This window comes from Peromyscus leucopus, chromosome 6 (genome assembly GCF_004664715.2).
Source record: "Peromyscus leucopus breed LL Stock chromosome 6, UCI_PerLeu_2.1, whole genome shotgun sequence".
In the NCBI taxonomy this organism is placed as follows: domain Eukaryota; kingdom Metazoa; phylum Chordata; class Mammalia; order Rodentia; family Cricetidae; genus Peromyscus; species Peromyscus leucopus.
Genome location: NC_051068.1, coordinates 14,126,357 through 14,146,579, shown reverse-complemented (window position 1 = coordinate 14,146,579; position 20,223 = coordinate 14,126,357). Strand labels below are relative to the sequence as shown.

The 20,223-nt window shown below is 36.5% G+C and overlaps 1 protein-coding gene across 6 annotated transcripts in view; it reads right to left on the bottom strand.

The window, feature by feature from the left end:
- The window catches only part of Fxr1 (FMR1 autosomal homolog 1), a 54,729-nt gene that overhangs the window by 7,299 nt on the left and 27,207 nt on the right, over positions 1 to 20,223 (bottom strand). For 3 of the 6 annotated variants that reach the window (XM_028872682.2, XM_028872683.2, XM_028872686.2), the window contains exons 4-14: positions 18,576 to 18,647; positions 18,061 to 18,209; positions 17,567 to 17,660; positions 16,733 to 16,849; positions 15,192 to 15,362; positions 14,276 to 14,354; positions 10,143 to 10,252; positions 6,475 to 6,561; positions 4,954 to 5,011; positions 4,804 to 4,866; positions 1,241 to 1,444 (exon numbers count right to left, since the gene is read on the bottom strand). In XM_028872682.2, coding sequence (XP_028728515.1) covers positions 1,241 to 1,444; positions 4,804 to 4,866; positions 4,954 to 5,011; positions 6,475 to 6,561; positions 10,143 to 10,252; positions 14,276 to 14,354; positions 15,192 to 15,362; positions 16,733 to 16,849; positions 17,567 to 17,660; positions 18,061 to 18,209; positions 18,576 to 18,647 — 1,204 coding nt within the window. Of the gene's footprint in view, positions 1 to 1,240; positions 1,445 to 4,803; positions 5,012 to 6,474; positions 6,562 to 10,142; positions 10,253 to 14,275; positions 14,355 to 15,191; positions 15,363 to 16,732; positions 16,850 to 17,566; positions 17,661 to 18,060; positions 18,210 to 18,575; positions 18,648 to 20,223 lie in introns of all 6 variants that reach the window. The other 3 variants (XM_028872681.2, XM_028872685.2, XM_028872680.2) reach the window with 1 other exon arrangement.

Genomic DNA, 20,223 nt, shown 5'->3' with positions numbered 1-20,223 from the left:
TTCCTTTGGTAACAGCTAGAATCTTTGCAAAAGATACTAAGTTTATCTATTAATTATAAACACTACGTAAAATACATTTATTTTGCAGTTCCACAAAATAAAATTGTATAATAGTAACAGCATGTAGTATACATTTTAATAAAAAAAATTACTTCCCTTAAAAGACTAAGCTAAACTTTCCTAAATAAAACTAAACTTAGGACCCAATAAAAATTGGGAAACAATTGGAGCTAAATACACTTCCCTTCATTTTATGCTGATTTGTTTCATTGTTTGTATGTTAACATATTTGGATTTTTCTGGGGTGAGGTGGGGGTGGAGGTTCGAGACAAAGTTTCTCTGTGTAGCCCTGGCTCTCCAAGAACTTGCTCTGTAAAACCAGGTTGGTCTTGAATTCACAGAGATCCACCTGTCTCTTCCTCCTGAGTGCTGGGATTAAAGGTGTGTGCCACAACGGCCTGGCTTTAATATGCAAAGACTAATATTTTAAAGGATTTAAATATTTTTAAAATATTTAAAATGAGATATTTAATCATTATAAAGTATGACCTTCTTAAAGGACATGTAAGTAATAACACTCATTTGCTCAGAAAGAACATTCTAGAAACAATACCACTCCATGGTAAAAAAAAAAAATCCAATTACCACAGCGAACAGATGCTTGCATATATGACTGCATCTCTACACTGTATTTATGAACATGTGGTGTGCCCAGAGGCCACAAGAGGGCATCAGATCCCACTGAGCTGGAGTTGCAGGGCTATGAGCAACCCACAGTGGGTGCTAGGAGCCTAGCTCCCTACTCTACAATAGCAATAACTGTTCCTAATTGCTGAGCCACCTTTCCAGTCCCTCTATATTCTTTACAGTTCAATTTCTCAATAAAACAGAATTGAATTTACATTTTCTGTCCTCAAACTGTAGCAAAGAATTCTTGGGAAACAAGAAAATATTACCTAATTACCAAAGACCCCAAATGGGAAGGGATAAATATGATTATCAAAGCAGAGGACAACAACCAACTGGAAGTTCTAACCTATATATTCCTATGGAAACCTTTACTCAGAACTGCTCTACACAACTTTGTCTCTATTAACTGCTACACAGTCTACTATTTTCTCTAAGACAGTAAGCAGAATCACAAATTCTGAGAAATGGGTGGCTCTGAGGGAGGAAGTAATTCTTATAGGGTTATACTGTTTACAAAGCATGAACGCAGACATAGTATGTAAAAGACTACCAGAACTGATGGAGGATTTGCCACCACGTGGTCCACCACGACCTCGACCCCCAGAAACACTTCTGCCTCTTCCTCCTGGGCGTCTCCTGCTGTCTCGCTGATGGCGACTCTCTCGATCATCTTCTCCTGCCAATGACCAATCACTCAGCTCATCCTTACGCTCAGACTCTGTTTCGGAGGGGTTAGACAGCTCAGAATTTGTACCTTGGGGAAAAAGAGAGAGAGACAGTATGTAAAATAATTAGGTCACATATATAGATGCTTAAAAATTTTCAAAACATTGCTGAGCATCATTTAAAATAAGTATAGTAACTGCTCTAAAGAGAGCAAAATTAAAAACTTTAAATTTAATATGCAATTATCAGATTCAACTAACAATTAGAGGAAGCGTACACTATAAAAATGCAATTAATGTCAAGGTTTCTGCTCATTTTAAATTGATAGTTAAATCATCAGTACACCAAATGTTATCTAATACCTAAAGATAAATTTAATCACATTCAGAAAAATTTAAGTTTTAATCAATAGTGTTAATCAATACTGACTCCAGTGTGTATTTTTTTCTCTCACATTTTAACATCTTTAAAATCAGAACAGTTCTTATAATTGCTAGTCTTTCTTAATAGCTGGGAGTTTACTTGTCAGTTAATATATATAAAATGTTTTATTTACTGCTATCGCAGATTAGTATAACATTAATGTTTCTGAGAAAACAGCTACTATCTAACAACTAATAGAACAGAGACAGGACCAATGAAATGAAGTCCACATGATTATCCCTTTCAGAAATTGATTTCTAAATTTATACAATTTAACTGAAAACATTACATTTTACTGAAAGTACTGTTTGTCTAGCATGTCACGTGTATTTTTCTCTATAGATCTACAATTGGTATATATGTCAAAAGGCAAAACTTAATCTCAGTGTCCCAAATGTGTCATAATGTGCAAAAATTCCCCCTTGATATATGAATTTGTTGCATGAAATACCTATTTAAACTCCATAAGTATTTACAAATAGTAGTAAAACACTAGTACTCCTTAGATAGTAAACAAGTAATGAGGTGCAGGAATAAAGTAAGAACTCTACAAATACAAATTACAGAGGAAAAGATAACAAAAGTTTAGAAAAAAAAATCCAGTTTATTTTTCACTCTCAGGTATTTGTTTGGAATGAAAACCTCATAGAAGGAATAAAGTACCCATTAACAATTATTTGTCCAAATGCCAAAAACATTAACTGTATCCTCTAACTGTCAAAATAATCATTTCATGAACAATGAAACAAATCTGTGTTAAGATGTAAAGGTGGATAAGCTTAGGAAACTATTTTATCTTACCCAAGGAGAAAAGCAAGGAAATGACTAACATAAATCCAGTATTTATTTTGTGAGACAAACATTACAAAAAGCCAAGAAGTTGTTGATAAACGGGCTAATACTTGGGTGTTTTATGATCACAAAAAGTCAAGTGTAAGGTTGCACCATGAGATGAGATTGTCCTAAAATATCCAGGTGGTCCTCAACTATTTATCTCATCGGCCTTTAAATCTTCCTCATGTTATAAAGATGACAGCATGAGAACTGTCAGTCACTGACATTTAAAAAAAAAATAGAGGTAGGTGGTCATAAGCGAGGAAACAAATGTGTTCCCTAGAATCTGGAAATGTCAAGCAATCAGGTTCTGTCAAACTTCCCAAAAAAAAAAAAACAAAACCTGCAGCCAGGTGACATGTATGAGGTGAGCCCAACAAGGCAATGGTCAGCTTTACAATGATAAAGCTGTACTACCCACACCTCTAAGTTGCTGTAGGTTATTCATTACTGCTCTGCTGATAACAATATAGTCATTTTAACCTCTCCATCTTGTAAAGTACAAGCAGGATACAAGCAAAGAAAACCCAGAAAAGCTTTTAAAGATGAGCCATGACACTCAGTCACAACTTCCTTTTAGTCAAAACCCTACAACTTCTAACTACCACTCTTACCAAGCCAAGACGGTTGCCATCATTTTAATCATCATGTGATAAAAGCTTACATTAAATATGTTTTATCATAACCAAGATGTGATAAGCTTCCAAGATTCAAACTAAATTTAGCACAACTTTATACATGTTCTACTAGTAAATGCTTGTTACAGTTACTACTGTAAGTCCTTTTGATAGGTACAAGAACAGCTGTAATTCAAATTCTCGTCTCTCAAGTTACTTCAAGAAACACGTTTCTTGTTCCACAAAGGTTCAGTCTGCCATCTACTGAAGGATCTGTACAGCGTTTTCCAACACAGAAGGTTCCTGTGCCATTTCCCCATACATCTATTATTTACTCCTCAGCCATTTACCAGAGTGACTCCGTCATCAATAATCAAAGGTCTCAGACACTAATCAAAGCTGTTCAATGGCTTTTCTCATTCTAGTCAATCAAAAGTCACATCTGATTATGTGTTAATTTAGAATTAAAAATGCAAATATACCTGATTTCTATTTAATTACTGGTATTAAACACACTTTTGAAAATATAGCATTAGCTTACAATTCTCCATCTTATACTTTTTTTAGAATTTTATTTAGAAACTTCAATACTGTATTTATGAAAATGCATCAAAGGTTACAATACTAAAGAGAAGAGATACTTAGCCTTCCATCTGTACAACAAACGAAAGCTAGGACAGGAGTACAACTCTAGCATCGTTAGCCTCCTCAGTTCAACAACAAGTCTGGATCTGAACCTGCATGGTGCAAATCTGCATTCATCTCTACCTTCTGGAAATGCTTCCTATTTTGGCCTACATTCAGAGTATTTCCTCAAAACAAGATGAACACAGGGAGACAAGAGTAACAGAACAGAGAAGGAAATGAGGAGGGATGGGCAGAAGGATCAGGTCACTGCTAAGATCCAGTCCAAATGGAGAAAGAGGAACAACTCCAGAGCTAAACAAGAATAAATAAGAATTTAAGATTAGAGAACTGTTAACTGCTACAGGATCCACTGATTTGTTCGTACCCAGGTTAGGCCCCAGCTTTAAAGTGAAAATATAGCTTATAAAGATGTTCATTATAAAATATTAACTGACTTTATAAGCCTTCATCTTTAGGTCGCTACACAAAATGTTACTACATAAAATAGTTGCACACAAGGTGAAAAAACTTGTGTTTTTTCTCAAACCTGCCAAATCAGCAAAGTCTATTTCAAAGCTACTGAAGATTTATTGTATGTAACACTGATCTAGTGATCAGTTTATTTTTCATTTGTGTTTTTCTTATAGGTAGCAGTACATACTAGGATTCTATAGGGAATGTATGAAACCACACTATATAGAACACAGGCTCTATACCACTCTTTATACATATTCTTTATGAACTACCAGCTTAAAATTATGCTTTATTATGTAACTGTTTGTAAGCTATCTATCTTTCCCTGTCACTAGTATGAAACAGCAATAATATACCTGAGAATTACCTTTACCCTCAAAAACAACTCAGAGCTAGTATGAAAATGTATGCAGCATCTAAACTAGAACCACTACTACACACTAGTACAGAAATACAATAATGTTCTTTTTACCATAACCGGAGGTGTAATTAGGGCCCCGACGACCTCTGCCTCTTCCACTATAAGACCTAGAACCTTGTACAGAAGAGACGGTACTTTCATCAGTGGCATATCCTTTCTCTTTTTCAGGCCCTCTGGTGGAAGAAGGTCTGAAACCCATACCAATCTGTCGCAGCTGTTCATCAATCTGAAGGCGTTCCATTCTTAGCTGTTCCACTTCCTACAAACAAAGCAAAGAATTGTTTTTGTTATTTGTGTACATGTACAGGTCAGACCACGTGAGACCTTCGGCAAATACCTTTATCCTACCTTCTGACCCAAGTTCTGTACAGGTTTTTTTTCTTGTGTGTATGTGTTAGCCTAGAGCTAGAATTTTACAATCTACCCAAGAAACAAACTGATGTTTGAAATCAACCCATAAAGCAGCATTGTATACACAATGCCACTTGCTAGTCAACTCAAGAAACACTGAATGCTTTGGAGTGTGTCCAACACATAGCTATATGCATACAGTATAAACACTTCTCTTTCAAGTGACTGTAACAGACTTATCAGTTAATTGCTAATCATATTACTAAATACTGTCCTTTTTTATGAATTCAAGAGGTTATGCATGCATACACACGTCAACGTGTGTGCTACCGTGTGCCTGTGAGATCTAACTACAATTTGAAGACCTCCTTCCACAATATGGGTTGTAAGGCTTAGCTGCACATACTTTTGGCCACTGAGCCAGCTCACTGGCCAGATACTGTCTCTGTAACAGGGAGTTAATAGTCTGTTTAAAGGCATTATTAATGAGCTACTTTACTATCAGATTAGCAACATTTTTAATTATTTAGGACCTAGATAGACAAGCAGACTTGTTCACTTAGAAATTGAAGTCCTGCAACATATAAAGGTAGCCCGTCTAAACAGAACTATTAGTTTGGAGGTACAATAGATAAGATAAGGCATTTGTTTACAAGGCCAGAAATGACAGAACTCAAAGAAACAGAATGACATAAAATACTAGTGTAACACTGATATCAGAGACTGGATGGAAAATATACTAGAAGTAGAGAACATTATAAGATATTTCTATGATGCTTACTAACTTACAGGCACTTCTATAACTCTTATGCATTATGTTTCAAATCTAACAAATGGCGGCTGAGGGTGTAGCTCAGAGGCCAATTCCTATTTTGTTTACTATGCACTTGGCTTTGGTCTGCATCTCCAGCAACTTACCCCCACCCTTAGAATTGCTGCAACAACATCTATTGGGAGCAAGGTAGCTGATTCAATACCAGAGATCTCAAAGATGCCCAATTTTACCTTGTGTGCAGATGGCTAAAGTGCGAAAATGGAAATAAACTATCCCTAATAAAGAGCACACAGCTATTGTAAACAATGACAAACTGTTCAAACCCAAAGAATGATCAATTTCTTTAAAAGAACCTTAAAAACTTACAGAGAAAAGCCCCCCACCCCAAAAAAAAGTATAAGGGCAAAGAACACTTTATTCTCTAAGTTTTCAACAAAAACCAGGCAAAAACTGAAGTCAATTAAAAATATTTAAATACCCAACCATCACCATAAACAAGCCTGTTCAGTATATAGGCAGCTTATTTACAGTAAGAACATTCACACAGTAAATGCAGCAGAGATGAAAAAAGAATACAATGTGAACTGTATACATACCTTTAAGTAAGCAATGTGATATTCTAGGAGAACTTGTACATTTCCAATACTTTCTTTAGTGCCAACAAATACAAATGGAACCATTCCCTATAAGAAAGCGCAATGTCTTCAATTTAACACACTAATTATATCATTTGGCAAATTTTTCTGCAATATACAGTAATTAATCTGAAAAGCAGATTTTCAATGCCTTATTCGTGCAAAATTATATTTGTTTGCTAAAAAAAAAAAATTAAAAATCAGTTCATGCTAGTTTTCTGATTTCTAATCAATCTCAGGAATTAACCAAATGGTCATGGTCTTTCAGACTAGAAAAACTATCACAGCAGGCACAGCTTTATAAGCCAAACACTTATTAGACAAGTTATCCCTATAGTAAGTGCTCAGGTAAGACCTCCTTGAAAAGGCATAGCGGTACATGCCCATAAATCTCAGCACTTGGAGGCTGAAGAAAGAGGAAAATTACTAGTTCAATATAAAATAGGGTGAGATCCTATTATCTAAATTTAAAAAACAAAACAACCAAAAAGCTAAGTATGTAGATGCTTCTGAGCACTAAAAGACATATTCTGCCAGGCAGTGGTGGTACATGCCTTTAATCCCAGCATTTGGGGAGCAGAGCCAGGTGGATATCTCTGTGAGTTTGAGGTCAGCCTGGTCTACACACACACACACACGAGAAAGACACTGAATACAGAGCATTACTATTTACACAATGTAAAATATAAGAAAATCACTGAAAAGCAGATACCAAGAAACAAAAATAAACATCAAACAACTATCCCAAATTGTTGTTTATTTGGTTAAATTTCAGAACAAGAAGGCTTTTAAAAAGTACAGCAAAAAGGGGATGGTATAAACAATGGCTTAGTTGTTAAAAAGTATTTGTTGAGCTTGAAGTAGGCCCAGGTCCAGTTCCATGTGCCCACATGGTGGCTTACAACCATATTTAACTCAAGTTTCAAGGGATCTGATGCCTTCATCTCCAAAAGCACCAGTCACATACAAGGTAAACATACATACATGCACACTAAGCAACCATACACACAAAATACATGTTTTTAAAAAACAAGAATAAAGAGAATCAAGATGGCTTAGTCAACATTTTCTGCCTTATGAACATACATCAACTTCCTACTATTTAACAAAAATCATAGTACAGCAATAATTCCCTGCAAGTTTGCATCTCTCCTCTCAAAAATACCTTTTAAATAGACTATCTAAATACCTTTTCATTCTCCTTATGAATATATTTTCAAAGCAATTTGTTAAAAATTCTAACAGGTAACTTACTTAGTATAGTTGCTTAAAAAGTAGATAATAAACCATGACAGTTGCTAAGGGCCCTGCACAGAAACCTGCACTGACCGTGAAGTAATTTTAACTATGAAGGTACAAACCAAGACGAAGCCCAAGAAGGAATACAGCGCGCGCGCGCGCGCGCGCGCGTGTGTGTGTGTGTGTGTGTGTGTGTGTGTGTGTGTGTGTGTGTGTCCCCGTCCTTGCCTGCCCACATGTGGAGGGGCAGGGTGTGTGTGTGTGTGTGTGTGTGTGTGTGTGTGTGTGTGTGTGTCCGTCCTTGCCTGCCCACATGTGGAGGGGCAGGGCAAATCTGTGGAACTGCTTTTCTCCTTCCACTTTAACATAGACTTCAAAGACGGAACTAGGGTTCGTCATCAAGCTTCTTCCCTACACTTTGAACGTCACTTACCCAACCCCACAAAACATTTCAACGCATAAAACTTTACACTTTAGAGCAGCATATGAGGTAGGCAATTGCACGCAGCAACCAAAATGAACCCAAGCAGCTTGTGTTGAAAACAGCAGTCTCATTCCCACACATCCAACCTCCTTACTCGACTATTCAACCATGGGAGCCCTCTGCAATGTATTTATGTTTTGTTTCTCTTCTTTCTTCGGTTTGGTTTTGCTTTTTTGAAACGGGGTTTCTCTGTGTAGTTCTAGCTGTCCTAGAACTCACACTGTAGACCAGGCTGGCTGAGAACTCAGAGATTTACCTACCTGCCTCTGCCTCCTGAGTACTGGGATTAAAGGTATGTGCCACCATACCCGGGATGTATTTATGTTTCTTAACCCAGGCCCGGAAATAGCAATAACAATAGCCCAAGCTACTCAGAGAGGGTAGGTAGTACAGTAAGTTCTTTTTTATCAAGAACCCACCAAGAAAAAAAAAAAAAAAAAAAAAGAACCCACCAAGAATAAATTTGCACTGAAATGGAAATACTGAAAAGCAAGTGGGAACACGCCAAGGAAAAACTAGCTTTGACTATCAACTTCAAAAGTTGTATTTGCAGCCGGTAGCGGTGGTGCACACCTTTAATCTCAGCACTTGGGGGGCACCAGCATAGGCTCCAAAGCTACAGAGAGAAACCCTATCTTGAAAAACAAAACAGAAAACAAAAACAAAAGGTTGTAGTTGAGCTTGAGCTATTTAATGATTCAGACTATCATAGCCATCAGATCAGAATTGAGATTGCTGTTATATACTAGGTATATGAGAAAAGTGAAGATTAGTATGCTGGACACTATTTTTTAATCCTTATCTGTGAAAGACATCCTAAAATCATATGAAGCAAGCAGAAGTTATGTGACACACACATTTTAAAAGTGTGAATGAAATTACTGAGAAAAATGTTCTGACCCTTGTGAAATCAATGTACAATACTTAAGTATATTTATTTTTAAGTGTATTTCAACTCCATATTCTAATACAAATAAATAAAGAAGTGCTACCTTCAGTAGCCATCTTGGGACACCCAATACTTGGTATCAAGACAATGATCTCATTTATTTTAAAAGACTGATTCTTTCTGAGAGTTAGCCAGTTCTCTGAACAGTACCCTACTGTGCAAAACTGAAGAAACTGTAGTGTCCTGAATTCTGGCTGATTATTTTAGGGACAACATTTGGCTTATTTTCAGGCCTTAAAGCCCCAAATCAGCTATACCATGTTGATCACTGAACCTACAAATGTGATTAAATAAACACCTTGATGTGTAAGCAGTTAATAACAGAATTGTAAGCAAAATAGTAACATGAGAAGAGACCGAGAAATGGCCAAGGAGTGATCAAGAATTACTTTTGGCAGAGTGCTTCATTGAGTAGCATCAAATTCACAGCTTTATACTCAAGAGTAAAAAGGTTCTAAAATGGAACTGGAGTGATACAGCTTAGCAGTTAAGAGCATTTGTTTTTGCAAAGGACCTAGGTTTGGTTCCTAGCACCCATGAGACAGTTCACAGCCCTTCCTAATTCTAGTACCAATGGATCCAATGCCTTATGACCTCCACAAGCACCAGGCATGCACATGGTTCACATATCTACATGTAGGCAACACTCAAACCAAAAATAAAAGATTAACAAACTGAAACTTTTACAAAAACTGGCTTAAGTACTGACAAACCAACAAAGAAGCCACAGTCCACATAACTGAAAGATGATTTAGCTCAGTGGTAGAGCACTTGCCTAGCAAGCACAAGGCCCTGGGTTCGATCCTCAGCTCAAAAAAAAAATTTATTAAAAAATTGATTTTTCTAAGTATGTGAAATAATAATCCAAAGAAATAGAATTTTCAAAACCAATATCCACAGTATTGCAAACTAAGAAGCTAACATAAAAAAGGCAAACAAATAGCATTAGATACTTACATCTTCTCTAGGTAGTTTATTTTCGTTGTCGCCTTCAATTCTTACTCGAACCACACCAGATTTATCCACTATTTCTTGAATAACTTTGCCATTTTTTCCAATAACTTTTCCTTTAGTAAAAGAAAACAAATGTAAGTTAAAAACTGATTTGTTATCCATGCAGTACCAATCTAGATTATTTATGACATTCCTATCAAATGATAAATACCAAGCAAAGATGATTCTTTTCACTTTTAATAACCTCACCTAAAGACTGCTAAACTCCGTCTGAAGTATGACTTAGGCAACTGCCTGCAATAGTCCAATGCAGTTCATATGCAAGACCATTTCCAAGCCTAAACATTTTTAAACGTTGGAGCCATTTAAAATACTTTAAAATATCAACTCATCCATTTCAAAACCCTGCCCATTGAACATAAGAGAAAGCAATTTTAATTGGCATTAACCATGTCAATTTGTTCATTTCATTCATATGAAGACACACATCCACACACATGTATATTCTTACAAACTAAAAAATTACATTGTACACCAAGTGTTTTTAAGTACTTCATACTTTTACATAAGAGCATATATCATGTATATTCTGCTGTCTTGCTAACAATGACAAACTATAAAATGAGAGAAAACTCATACCTTCTTCATACTGGACCTGTCACTCAAACAGCAGTTACTGAGTATATTAATACTTAAAAGAAAAACTCCAAAGGGAACACGGAGGTGCTCTTTCCCTATTATAAAGATTAACCTGAAGAGTCAATGTGTAACTGAAGTATCTGGTATATTCTTGGGATATAAGTAATAGAAATATGCCTTATACAAGTTATCAAGTTCACAATTATTTTTTAATTAGGTCATTTTTCATAAAAGCTTAAATTTTAGTTGAAATGAGATAAAGTAAGTCTGTCATGCTGTGTGCTTGAAAGAACAGTTTCCATTACATAAGGAACAATGTCAACAGTAAACTGGGTAAAAAAAAAAGAAATGCACAAACACTTTTTCTAGGTTTTTTTTTTCCAAATCTTATTCCTAATCTCAAACCCCCTTCCCCATCAGTAAGCCTCAATTTAAAGAGCAGTAATTGAAGAGGTTAATTAAAACAGACATCAGAGGTCACATGACTGTTTCTTCTCGGAGAAGCCCTAGCAGCAGCCCATCACAAGCAACCTTCACAGATTACACAAAGAAGCTTAAGCAGCAGTTTCATCCTCCATCCTGCTAAAAATAAGCAAATGTCTTTTCAGAAAACAAAAATGAAGTTGATGGCACATGAGCCCTTCCCCCAGAATCTTGTTCACTTGCTTCTTTGGAACTACACCTTGGTGAGTTAACATCCATCACCCTTCTGGGTCCTTGGCAGGGACCTACCTTCAAGTCTTACTTAGTCCCACCAGAGACCTTCAATATTTTATAATGATCATTTCCACAGTTTAAATTCCAGAGCATATTGACAAACTGAAGCAGACCTGTAGTATAAATTGAGCATTGAGTATCAACGTTGAGGGGACAAAGTAAAGAACTGATTAAAGGCAGCTTCTAAAAGGTGAATGGTTTTGATCCATTTTCAAATTAGTGTTCAAGAAATACTTTTTTCTTTGATTTTGGACAGGTGGGAATGATCAACTAGAATGCCTCAAACATGTAAAGCAATTCATCCTCTCTGGAACTTACCCACCAAGAGGTCCTTATTCCCTTTTATTCCTCAGTTTTCCTTTCATTTGGATTAAGAACCTATTTTTCAAAGGACTTCTTAACCCATGAAACATTTGAGGGAAATAGTGTATTACTATACACAAGCAACAGAATGTCTAGTTTCACCACTGTGAAGTTTTTCCTGCTAATGTATGCTTTCTAAACAGCACATAAGCAATTCAAATCACAAAGGCCAACCAAGTCAGGATAGTGGACAAAAGATACATAGCATAGATTTCCATCACTGCACTGATAAGGAGATAGATAGAGAACCAGAACTAGATACATCCAGTTTTCTTACTTCTGAAATACCATGACTAATACTACAAACCCTGGAAGACCAAGTAGTATCTCTGTAAAATTAAGCTGGACAAAACTTGATTTCCTTTTCATAAAAGCACCATCAAAACCTTTTTGTAAGTGAGGAAGCCTTAGTTGAGTTAAATAATGCTCTTAGAATAGCTACTTCATCCATGTAAATAAATGTCTTAAAGAATACAACCATTATTTCAAAAGCAGCCCTTGTGCCTGGAGTATGGTTGGTTCAGTGGTAGAAGACCTACCTAGCATGGACAAGGCTCTGGGGTTCAAACCCTAGTTCTGGAAGGAAGAGAAAGGAAAAAAAATAAAGAAAAAAAAAAAAAAAAAGCAGGACAGTAAACTTTACGGCAGAGCAGCAAGTTATCTCAGCAGGTAAGGACACATTCCACACAAGCCAAGCCTGACAACCTGAATTTGATCTCCCACTATGGAGGTACTGGGAGAGAATTGACTCTACACAACAATTCTCTGACCTCTACCTACAGAAAGACAGCATGACTATGTTCAAGCATACATATACATCAATTTTTAAAAATCCAAAAGTAGCTCATTCTTCCAACAATAATTTTATTTTAAAAAGTTTTGCATTTTCATGTTTACTAAAATTATATAGTAGTCTTCAATTTTATTATCTCAACTCGCCTCTCTAGTAATTATGTAGTGAACAACGGCACATCAAAAACTATAGAGTTGCCATTAACTGGCAATGTATCCTACCTATTTAAGAGCCCTGGAAATCCTACATAACTTCTAGTAGTTGCATTACAAGAAACAAGCTTTTCTGCTATAAACCATTTTTCCTATGTGTGCACTCACCCACGTGGAAGTCAAAAGTCAATTTTTGGGTGTTTTCATGATTCTGTCTCTTTTGAGTTGAGACAGGGTCTCACACTTAACCTGGAATCCACTTTTTTCCAGCTTTACTAACTAGCCATCAAATCCCCAGGATCTGCCTCCATCACACCAGGGTAACCCAACAGGCTTTTATAGAGGTGCAAAAGGACCTGAACTCAGGCTGGACTGCAAGCACTTTCCTCAGTGAGCCCTATCCCCTTCAGTAAGGGCTAAATCAACTAACTTTAAGAAGGGAAGTGGTTTTTCCCAATTTTACTTTACAGGATATGACAAATGGCACATGCCAAGAGAGTAAATTACCTTCTAATGGAACCCAAAGGTGTGGAAACAATTCCTTAGGGTCAAAAACAAGTAGACAAAGGAAAGCAAAACTGCATGACTTGCTAGTAAAGTCCACCATAGTGTTAGCATTAATTTTACACTTACTATTTTGGAGTTCACTAAGTACTTACTATATACCCAAAGCCTTCCTATCTGTATCAAGTAGCAACCAAAATGACATCAGAGGCACGGGATAGTTCAGTAGTATAGCACTTGCTACCACAGGAGGCCCTGGTTATGGTATGGTCCTCAGCTTCTCAAAGGCACAGGAACAAAGAGCACATCAACATCACCACCATTAATTAATATACCTAAGTGTAAGTTAATCACAGCAAACTCAAAAAATGTCATCAGATAACTTGTAACTCATCGATACAGTAATATTCACAGATGGTGATAAACAAGAGTGTAAGCTCTCCTCATATCATCATCCTTTCTCCTGCCCAAGACTTCTTTCTTACCTTATGCTATGCTACTGCCACAACCAATTATTTATTCAGGACCTCTATGTACAAAGATAGTATTCTATCATTAGCATAGATTTACTTTAATTTGCACTCTAAACCAATGAAAAATATCACAGATAGCTTAAGACCTTCATTATCACAATTTTGGTGGACATATAAATGAAAAAAACATTAAACAGGAAATAGCCAAAGGATGAGAAGACTTAAGAAAAACTTTAACAAATTGTTACACAAATTATGGGTCTTATTAATAGCACAGAACAAATATTTCTAGGATGAAAATATTAAAGGTACAAGACATATAAAATGCAATCACACACACACACACACACACACACACACGAACAAAGCACAGCATTTGCTGTCTATAAACAGCTCAGATTACATGTACACTGGTAAGCAAATTACAAAACTAACATCCAATTAAATTAATTTACATTAATTATATTCACATTTAACTTTTATACAAGTACCTACCAACAAGATTCCTGGGAACTTGAATAAAATCCTCCACAAATTCCAAGAAACCCCTAGCTTTTTTTACAGCCTCAGCACTCTAGACAGAGGAAAGACAAATATAAACCCGTTAACATCCTGAAACAACTCCATACCCAAAATACATATAAAAGGGGGAGAGGGGGACTCCTAACGGTTTTGCTATGCCACTAGATTCAGCTCAGTCTACCGGAATTCATTTGTTCAATAGCTCAGTGGCAAGCACTTGCCTGCCCTGTACAAAAGCCCTGGGTTCTATTCCCAGTACCACAAAACAAAGGAAAAAAAAAAAAAAAAAGATAAAAAAGCTGCAAGCTGGGCATGGTAGTGCAAACCTGTACTCTGAGCTCAAGAGGGAAAGAATCACTGCTGGCAAATGAGGCTAGCCTGTTCTACACAGCAAGACCACGTCTGCATAAAACAAGGCTGCTTTGCTTGTCCACAGACATATTTTTAAAGATGACCTACTGATAAGACCATTTAGGTTTTAAATTCTAATAGGTATAGCTTTTTAAGATTAGAATGATTCTGTGGATGATTACTTTCTTTTATTGCTTTTTCCTTAACCATAACCATTAACCATTGCTTGTTCCTTCATGAACTGTAAACATAATCATGTTACAACAGAAAAGTTTAGTAAATTTCCAAGCCCACTCTCTAGACACAGGACTCTACTCTAGGCAGTATGGCTCAAAGTCTGTCCTCATAATGATGTTACACTGGCCACTTCTGAAGATTTCGAAAATAAAAATTATCTTATATTATGATACTTAGGCTGATTTTATGTGAATTCTTACCTCAAAGGTATTTTACTGAAAAATGAAATTACAGAAAAAAAATGATAAAACAGACTATTACGTCCAACTAAGTGAGCAAAGGCAGGAAGCAGATAACTTACCTCTCCATAGATCCTAAACGTTCCAGTATCTTCATCTAACTCAATGGCGGTTACTCCAGGAACCTTCCTAGCTTGCTGTATGTTACTACCATGGGTTCCTATTGCCAGGCCCATTAAATCTTCTCTCACAACAAATTCTTCATGAAAAGCTGCTGCAAGCTGTTTTGTGCACTATTTAAAAGAGGGAAGTCAGGAATTTTCTTTTATAACTCTATTTTTTGTTTATTTTTTAAAAATACTGATGTTCATACATCACTCAAAATAACCATGAGGTGGCGGGGGTGGGGTGGGGTTGTCAACCAACTAATAAATGGGTGAACAAAATGTGGGTCATTCACACAATGAAGCAGCAAACTTTAAAGAGGAAAGTAACACATGGATGAACCCCAAGAACATTAGCAATGCTACCGTAAAAACATTGCACTTACATATACAAAGTTATCCAAGTTCTTAAAAAAAAGATCTGTTGAAACCTTGCCTAGCATAGGCAAGGCACTGGGATGTATCTCATTACTTGGGGAAAATTCTATTTCAATTAAAGTGTAAAAATTTTAACTGGACATACTGACAGGATTATCATAAATTGGATGCCAGTCTCAAAAAAAATATTTTGAGTATTTTGCATTTATTTTTAAATTCAAGACAAAACAAAAAACTAAATTTAACAAGGTCAACAATGAGTGTCTTACAAAGTTAAGAAAGTTCATCATAAAATGGAAAGAAATCAAAATATTTCAGTCTTTAATTCCAGTCACAGAAAACAGTTAACTCTAAAATGACTTTCAACAGTAAAATGCCAGCAATTCCGCCGGGCGGTGGTGGCACACGCCTTTAATCCCAGCACTTGGGAGGCAGAGTCAGGCGGATCTCTGTCCTGGGCTACCAAGTGAGTTTCAGGAAAGGTGCAAAGCTACACAGAGAAACCCTGTCTCGAAAAACAAAACCAAAACAAAACCAAAAAAAAAAAAAAAAATGCCAGCAATTCTTCAACTCAGAGAGCTGTTTCAAAATGCATTCGCACCTTCTGTTTAGAAGACATCTGAGGAATAAAATGCCTCCCTTTCTCTAGGACATACATATTCAGATGGCAGCAGTATGTGCAGAGCCAGCACCCTCAGTGTTGGCAGTAGACAGTAGAAGACAGAGAGCCCCAGGAGACAAAGCAGCAGCATATTGTAAAGCATGCTCTACCTGCCTATCTGTAACCCTCCTTTGGGCTTACGGAGAACTAAGGTCACATCTGACAGGTGATAGGGCAGTAAAATTCAGATTAAAGGCAGAGTAAAGAAAAGCAAGTTTTTCTGGGTATGCCTAATTACTAATTTCTGAAGCCCTTTGGCACCTATTTTCTAAGCCCGAACAAGAGGCACTTAGCAAAACTAATGTAACATTTAATAAAAGTAAAACAGAAATTTTACTTAATTTTCCTAAGGACTCTGGGTATTAGCTGTAAATATCTAGGTCTTAGATGGTTTTCGGTTACCAGTCATGCAGTTTGAGACACGGGAAAGTTCATGTGACACAAAAGCAAACCTACTTACTTCTAAATGCTTAGTGGCTTCTTCATTTCTGGACATAAGCATTAACTTCGTCCGAATACTTCGCAAATGCATATCACTTAAGATATTTACTCTCTTCACAGTTGCTTCACTGGCCGACTACAAACAAACATGTTAATCACTCACAAATTGAATCATTTTTCCAAGCAAACTCAAATAGAATCTTCTAAATGAAGCCATCCTTGGTTCTTCTTACCTGCTACTTATTTCTTTTCATCCTAAGCTCTCCCTCTCTAATGTAATCTTACTTTCTTTTCTGAACTCCGGAACTTAGTTACATCTACTGCTCAGATGTGTGTTAGGGGAAAAAGATCCAAGACTTTTTACACATTAAGAATCTCAAGATGGCACTAGCCATGATGGTATGTGCCTTTAATTCCAGCACTCAGGAGACAAAGGCAGGAGGCTCTCTTGTGAGTTCCAGCCTGGTCTACAAAGTGAGTTCCAGGACAGCTGGGGCTGTTACAGAGAAACCCTGTGGGGTAGGAGTGGGGGGTGGATGATCTCAAGATGTTATGAATGTCATTAAGAGTCCAACTTTAATTGCAACACCTGGCAGGCTGAGACCAGATGGCTGCTACAAGTCAGAGCCAGCTTGGGACTGCATAGCAAGACCCTTTATCAAAAAGTCAACCAACAACAAACAAAAAAATAGACCAAAACATCTGCTCCTTCCTACTAAAGGAGAGAAAATTTAACATAGCTGCAAAAAAACATGATACATTATTAGTAAATTCATTATACAAAAGCTTAATAAGCCACTGAAATATCTAACAAGGAATCTGGTCATTAACTTAAAATATGGTCTTATCTTACCAGTATCATTAGCTGGGTAGTTTCAGGATGGTAGAAAATTCTGCACGCTCCTACTGCTTTCTTAAAATCCTTATGGGCATTTTCATTCGCACACCTAAAGAGAAAGGAACGTGGATGCAACACTTCAGTAATGGATTAAATCTAGGAAGAGCATAATATAGTCTCAGTATTTCATTTTGATCTCTCCCATTAGAATTTAAAAGCTCTTTTCTAAAGATTATTTTATTATTTCTAATTATGTGTGTTCTGTGATGGTTTTGTGCACACGAGTGCCAGTGTCAACCAGAGGGACCAGATGCACTGGAGCTTGAGTTACCCATGAATAGGAACACTGGGAATTGAACACTTGTCCTCTGTGTGTGCTTTTATCTGTTAAGCATCTTTCCAGTTCCTTAAAGATTATTTCTATAAGGTGTTGGTTGGTTGGTTGTAGAATGATACTGTTTTGTAGACTTTAAGATTAGCTCATAAAGAAGTTAAATAAAATTACTTACGCCTCTCTCAAATCCTCAGGAACATCCACTGTGCACTTAAAGAAGGTGTTTTTTTTGACAGTTTTATTTTGATTGACAGGCCGAAGTCGTTCAAATGTGACTATTTCATTGTAAGTGGCATCACAAGCAGCATATTCAATGACATAAAACTAAAAGACAAAGTTCTTTTAAAAGCTCATGTGAACAAAAATACTAACCTTTAGATGATGTTCTAGATCCTCCCACTTACATACAGACACTAAGTATACCTTTATACTATCAATATCATTTACCTAAGCCAGATTATAAATGTTTACAAGTATGAACCTTGGTGGTCATACAGTCTTGAAGCATACCTATAGAAAGAATCCTTGGTATTTGGCAACAAAAAAACTAATTTCAATCTATAGTACAATGAAATGAATTTTTCAAATAACTAATCAACTATACCTGAGGTGGGAATTTAAAAAGAAAACAAAGGGTGATAGTCACAGCAACCCAAAGTTAAGGTGTTTCCTTGGAAAACAGTCACTTACCTCTCCTTTCATCATCCGAACTTTAGCTAACCACCATCCACATGGCTCTTGGTCATTTGCTCTCGAATATACCTAAAGAGCAAAAACATTCCTTTATCTATTCATCCCAAAAGATCCTGACATAGATGTAAATGTAAAATCTCTTTAAACTAAACCAAATTGTTATTGCTGCAACTAGCAAGCTAAATGCACTTTAAGTGTCGATAGATATTATTACTTAAAAAATAAGGCTTAAAGCTTAGTAACTTAGCTTCTTGGAAATCTATCTTATCTTACCAAACACCTCTTGAAGTAATTTTAAATAAATTTAAAGAAATGCTTCTTACAAGATGACTGTAGGAAATATATGTAACACATACCAACACTAGTCATCAAAATTAAGAACTGTTTTGAGGACTTAAAAATCCAATTTTAAAAATAAGAAGGCTTAAGACAACCAACTGTGTTAAAAACATGGCATCCAATATATTACAACTGTTTATCTGAAAAGTAAAATATGAGACACATTAAGTTCATCCAGCATAGTAAACTTACAAAAACAAAAAAAAAATGAATTTTATATTATATAATTTTGTCACTGTTGTTTGCTTTGTCTTCAGACAGAGTTCCTAAGGATTCAGGCTGGCCTTGAACTCCACATACCAGTCACAAAGGTGACCTAGAATTCCCGATCCTGTCTCCATCTCCCCAAGCCTTGCCTAGCATTGAGTGAAATCTATAAACTATCAGTACTAAAACAGAAAACACCACAATTCTGGTAGTATTTTTGGTTTATTTTTTGTTCTTTGTTTTAATTTACACTGGTATGGTAGTATATGCCTACAATCACAGCACTCAGGAAGCTGAGCCAGGAACATAGTACAAAGGCTAGCCTAGGTTACCCAGCAAGACACTGAATAATAAATAGACAAACTGGTTATGCCTACAGGGTTGACAAACTCAAGTCTATCTTTCATATAAGGACTTCACAGATTTAAATAATATTCAAAAGAAATGTGCCTTTCCCATAAACAATTGAATACAACTACCTACAGAGCATTCGTGTGTTCAATATAAGTGAAGTAGAAATGAATCAAAGCATACAGGAGATTGAGTTATATGCACATATCATTTTTATATATATAAAACGGTGTTTTGTAGTCTCAAATTTCATAGCGAAGCGGGTCCTGGAACCAACAGAAGTATTCAGAGTTTAAAAGGAAAAATTACTTATTTACCTGAAATACTCAGCCTAAGAAGTACATCAGTAGAGCTGCTGTACTGGGAAGTACACTGAAGTGCTGGTAGTACGATGTACCACAAAAGATACGTAAGTTCTGATTGCTGGGTTCTTATCTCCCAACCTTGTCTCTATATTCCTTCCACTTGTCTATCCATGATCACTTACAATTAACCAGTAAATCAACAAGCCTTATCTACTCTAGAAGGGTCTTTGAAGAACATCAGCTAACCTCTGCTAACCTGCAAAATTCCAAGACTTAAAAGAACATTCATGAACCGGGCGGTGGTGGCACACGCCTTTAATCCCAGCACTCAGGAGGCAGAGCCAGGCGGATCGGATCTCTGTGAGTTCGAGGCCAGCCTGGGCTACAGAGTGAGTTCCAGGAAAGGTGCAAAGCTACAGAGAAAACCCTGTCTCGAAAAACAA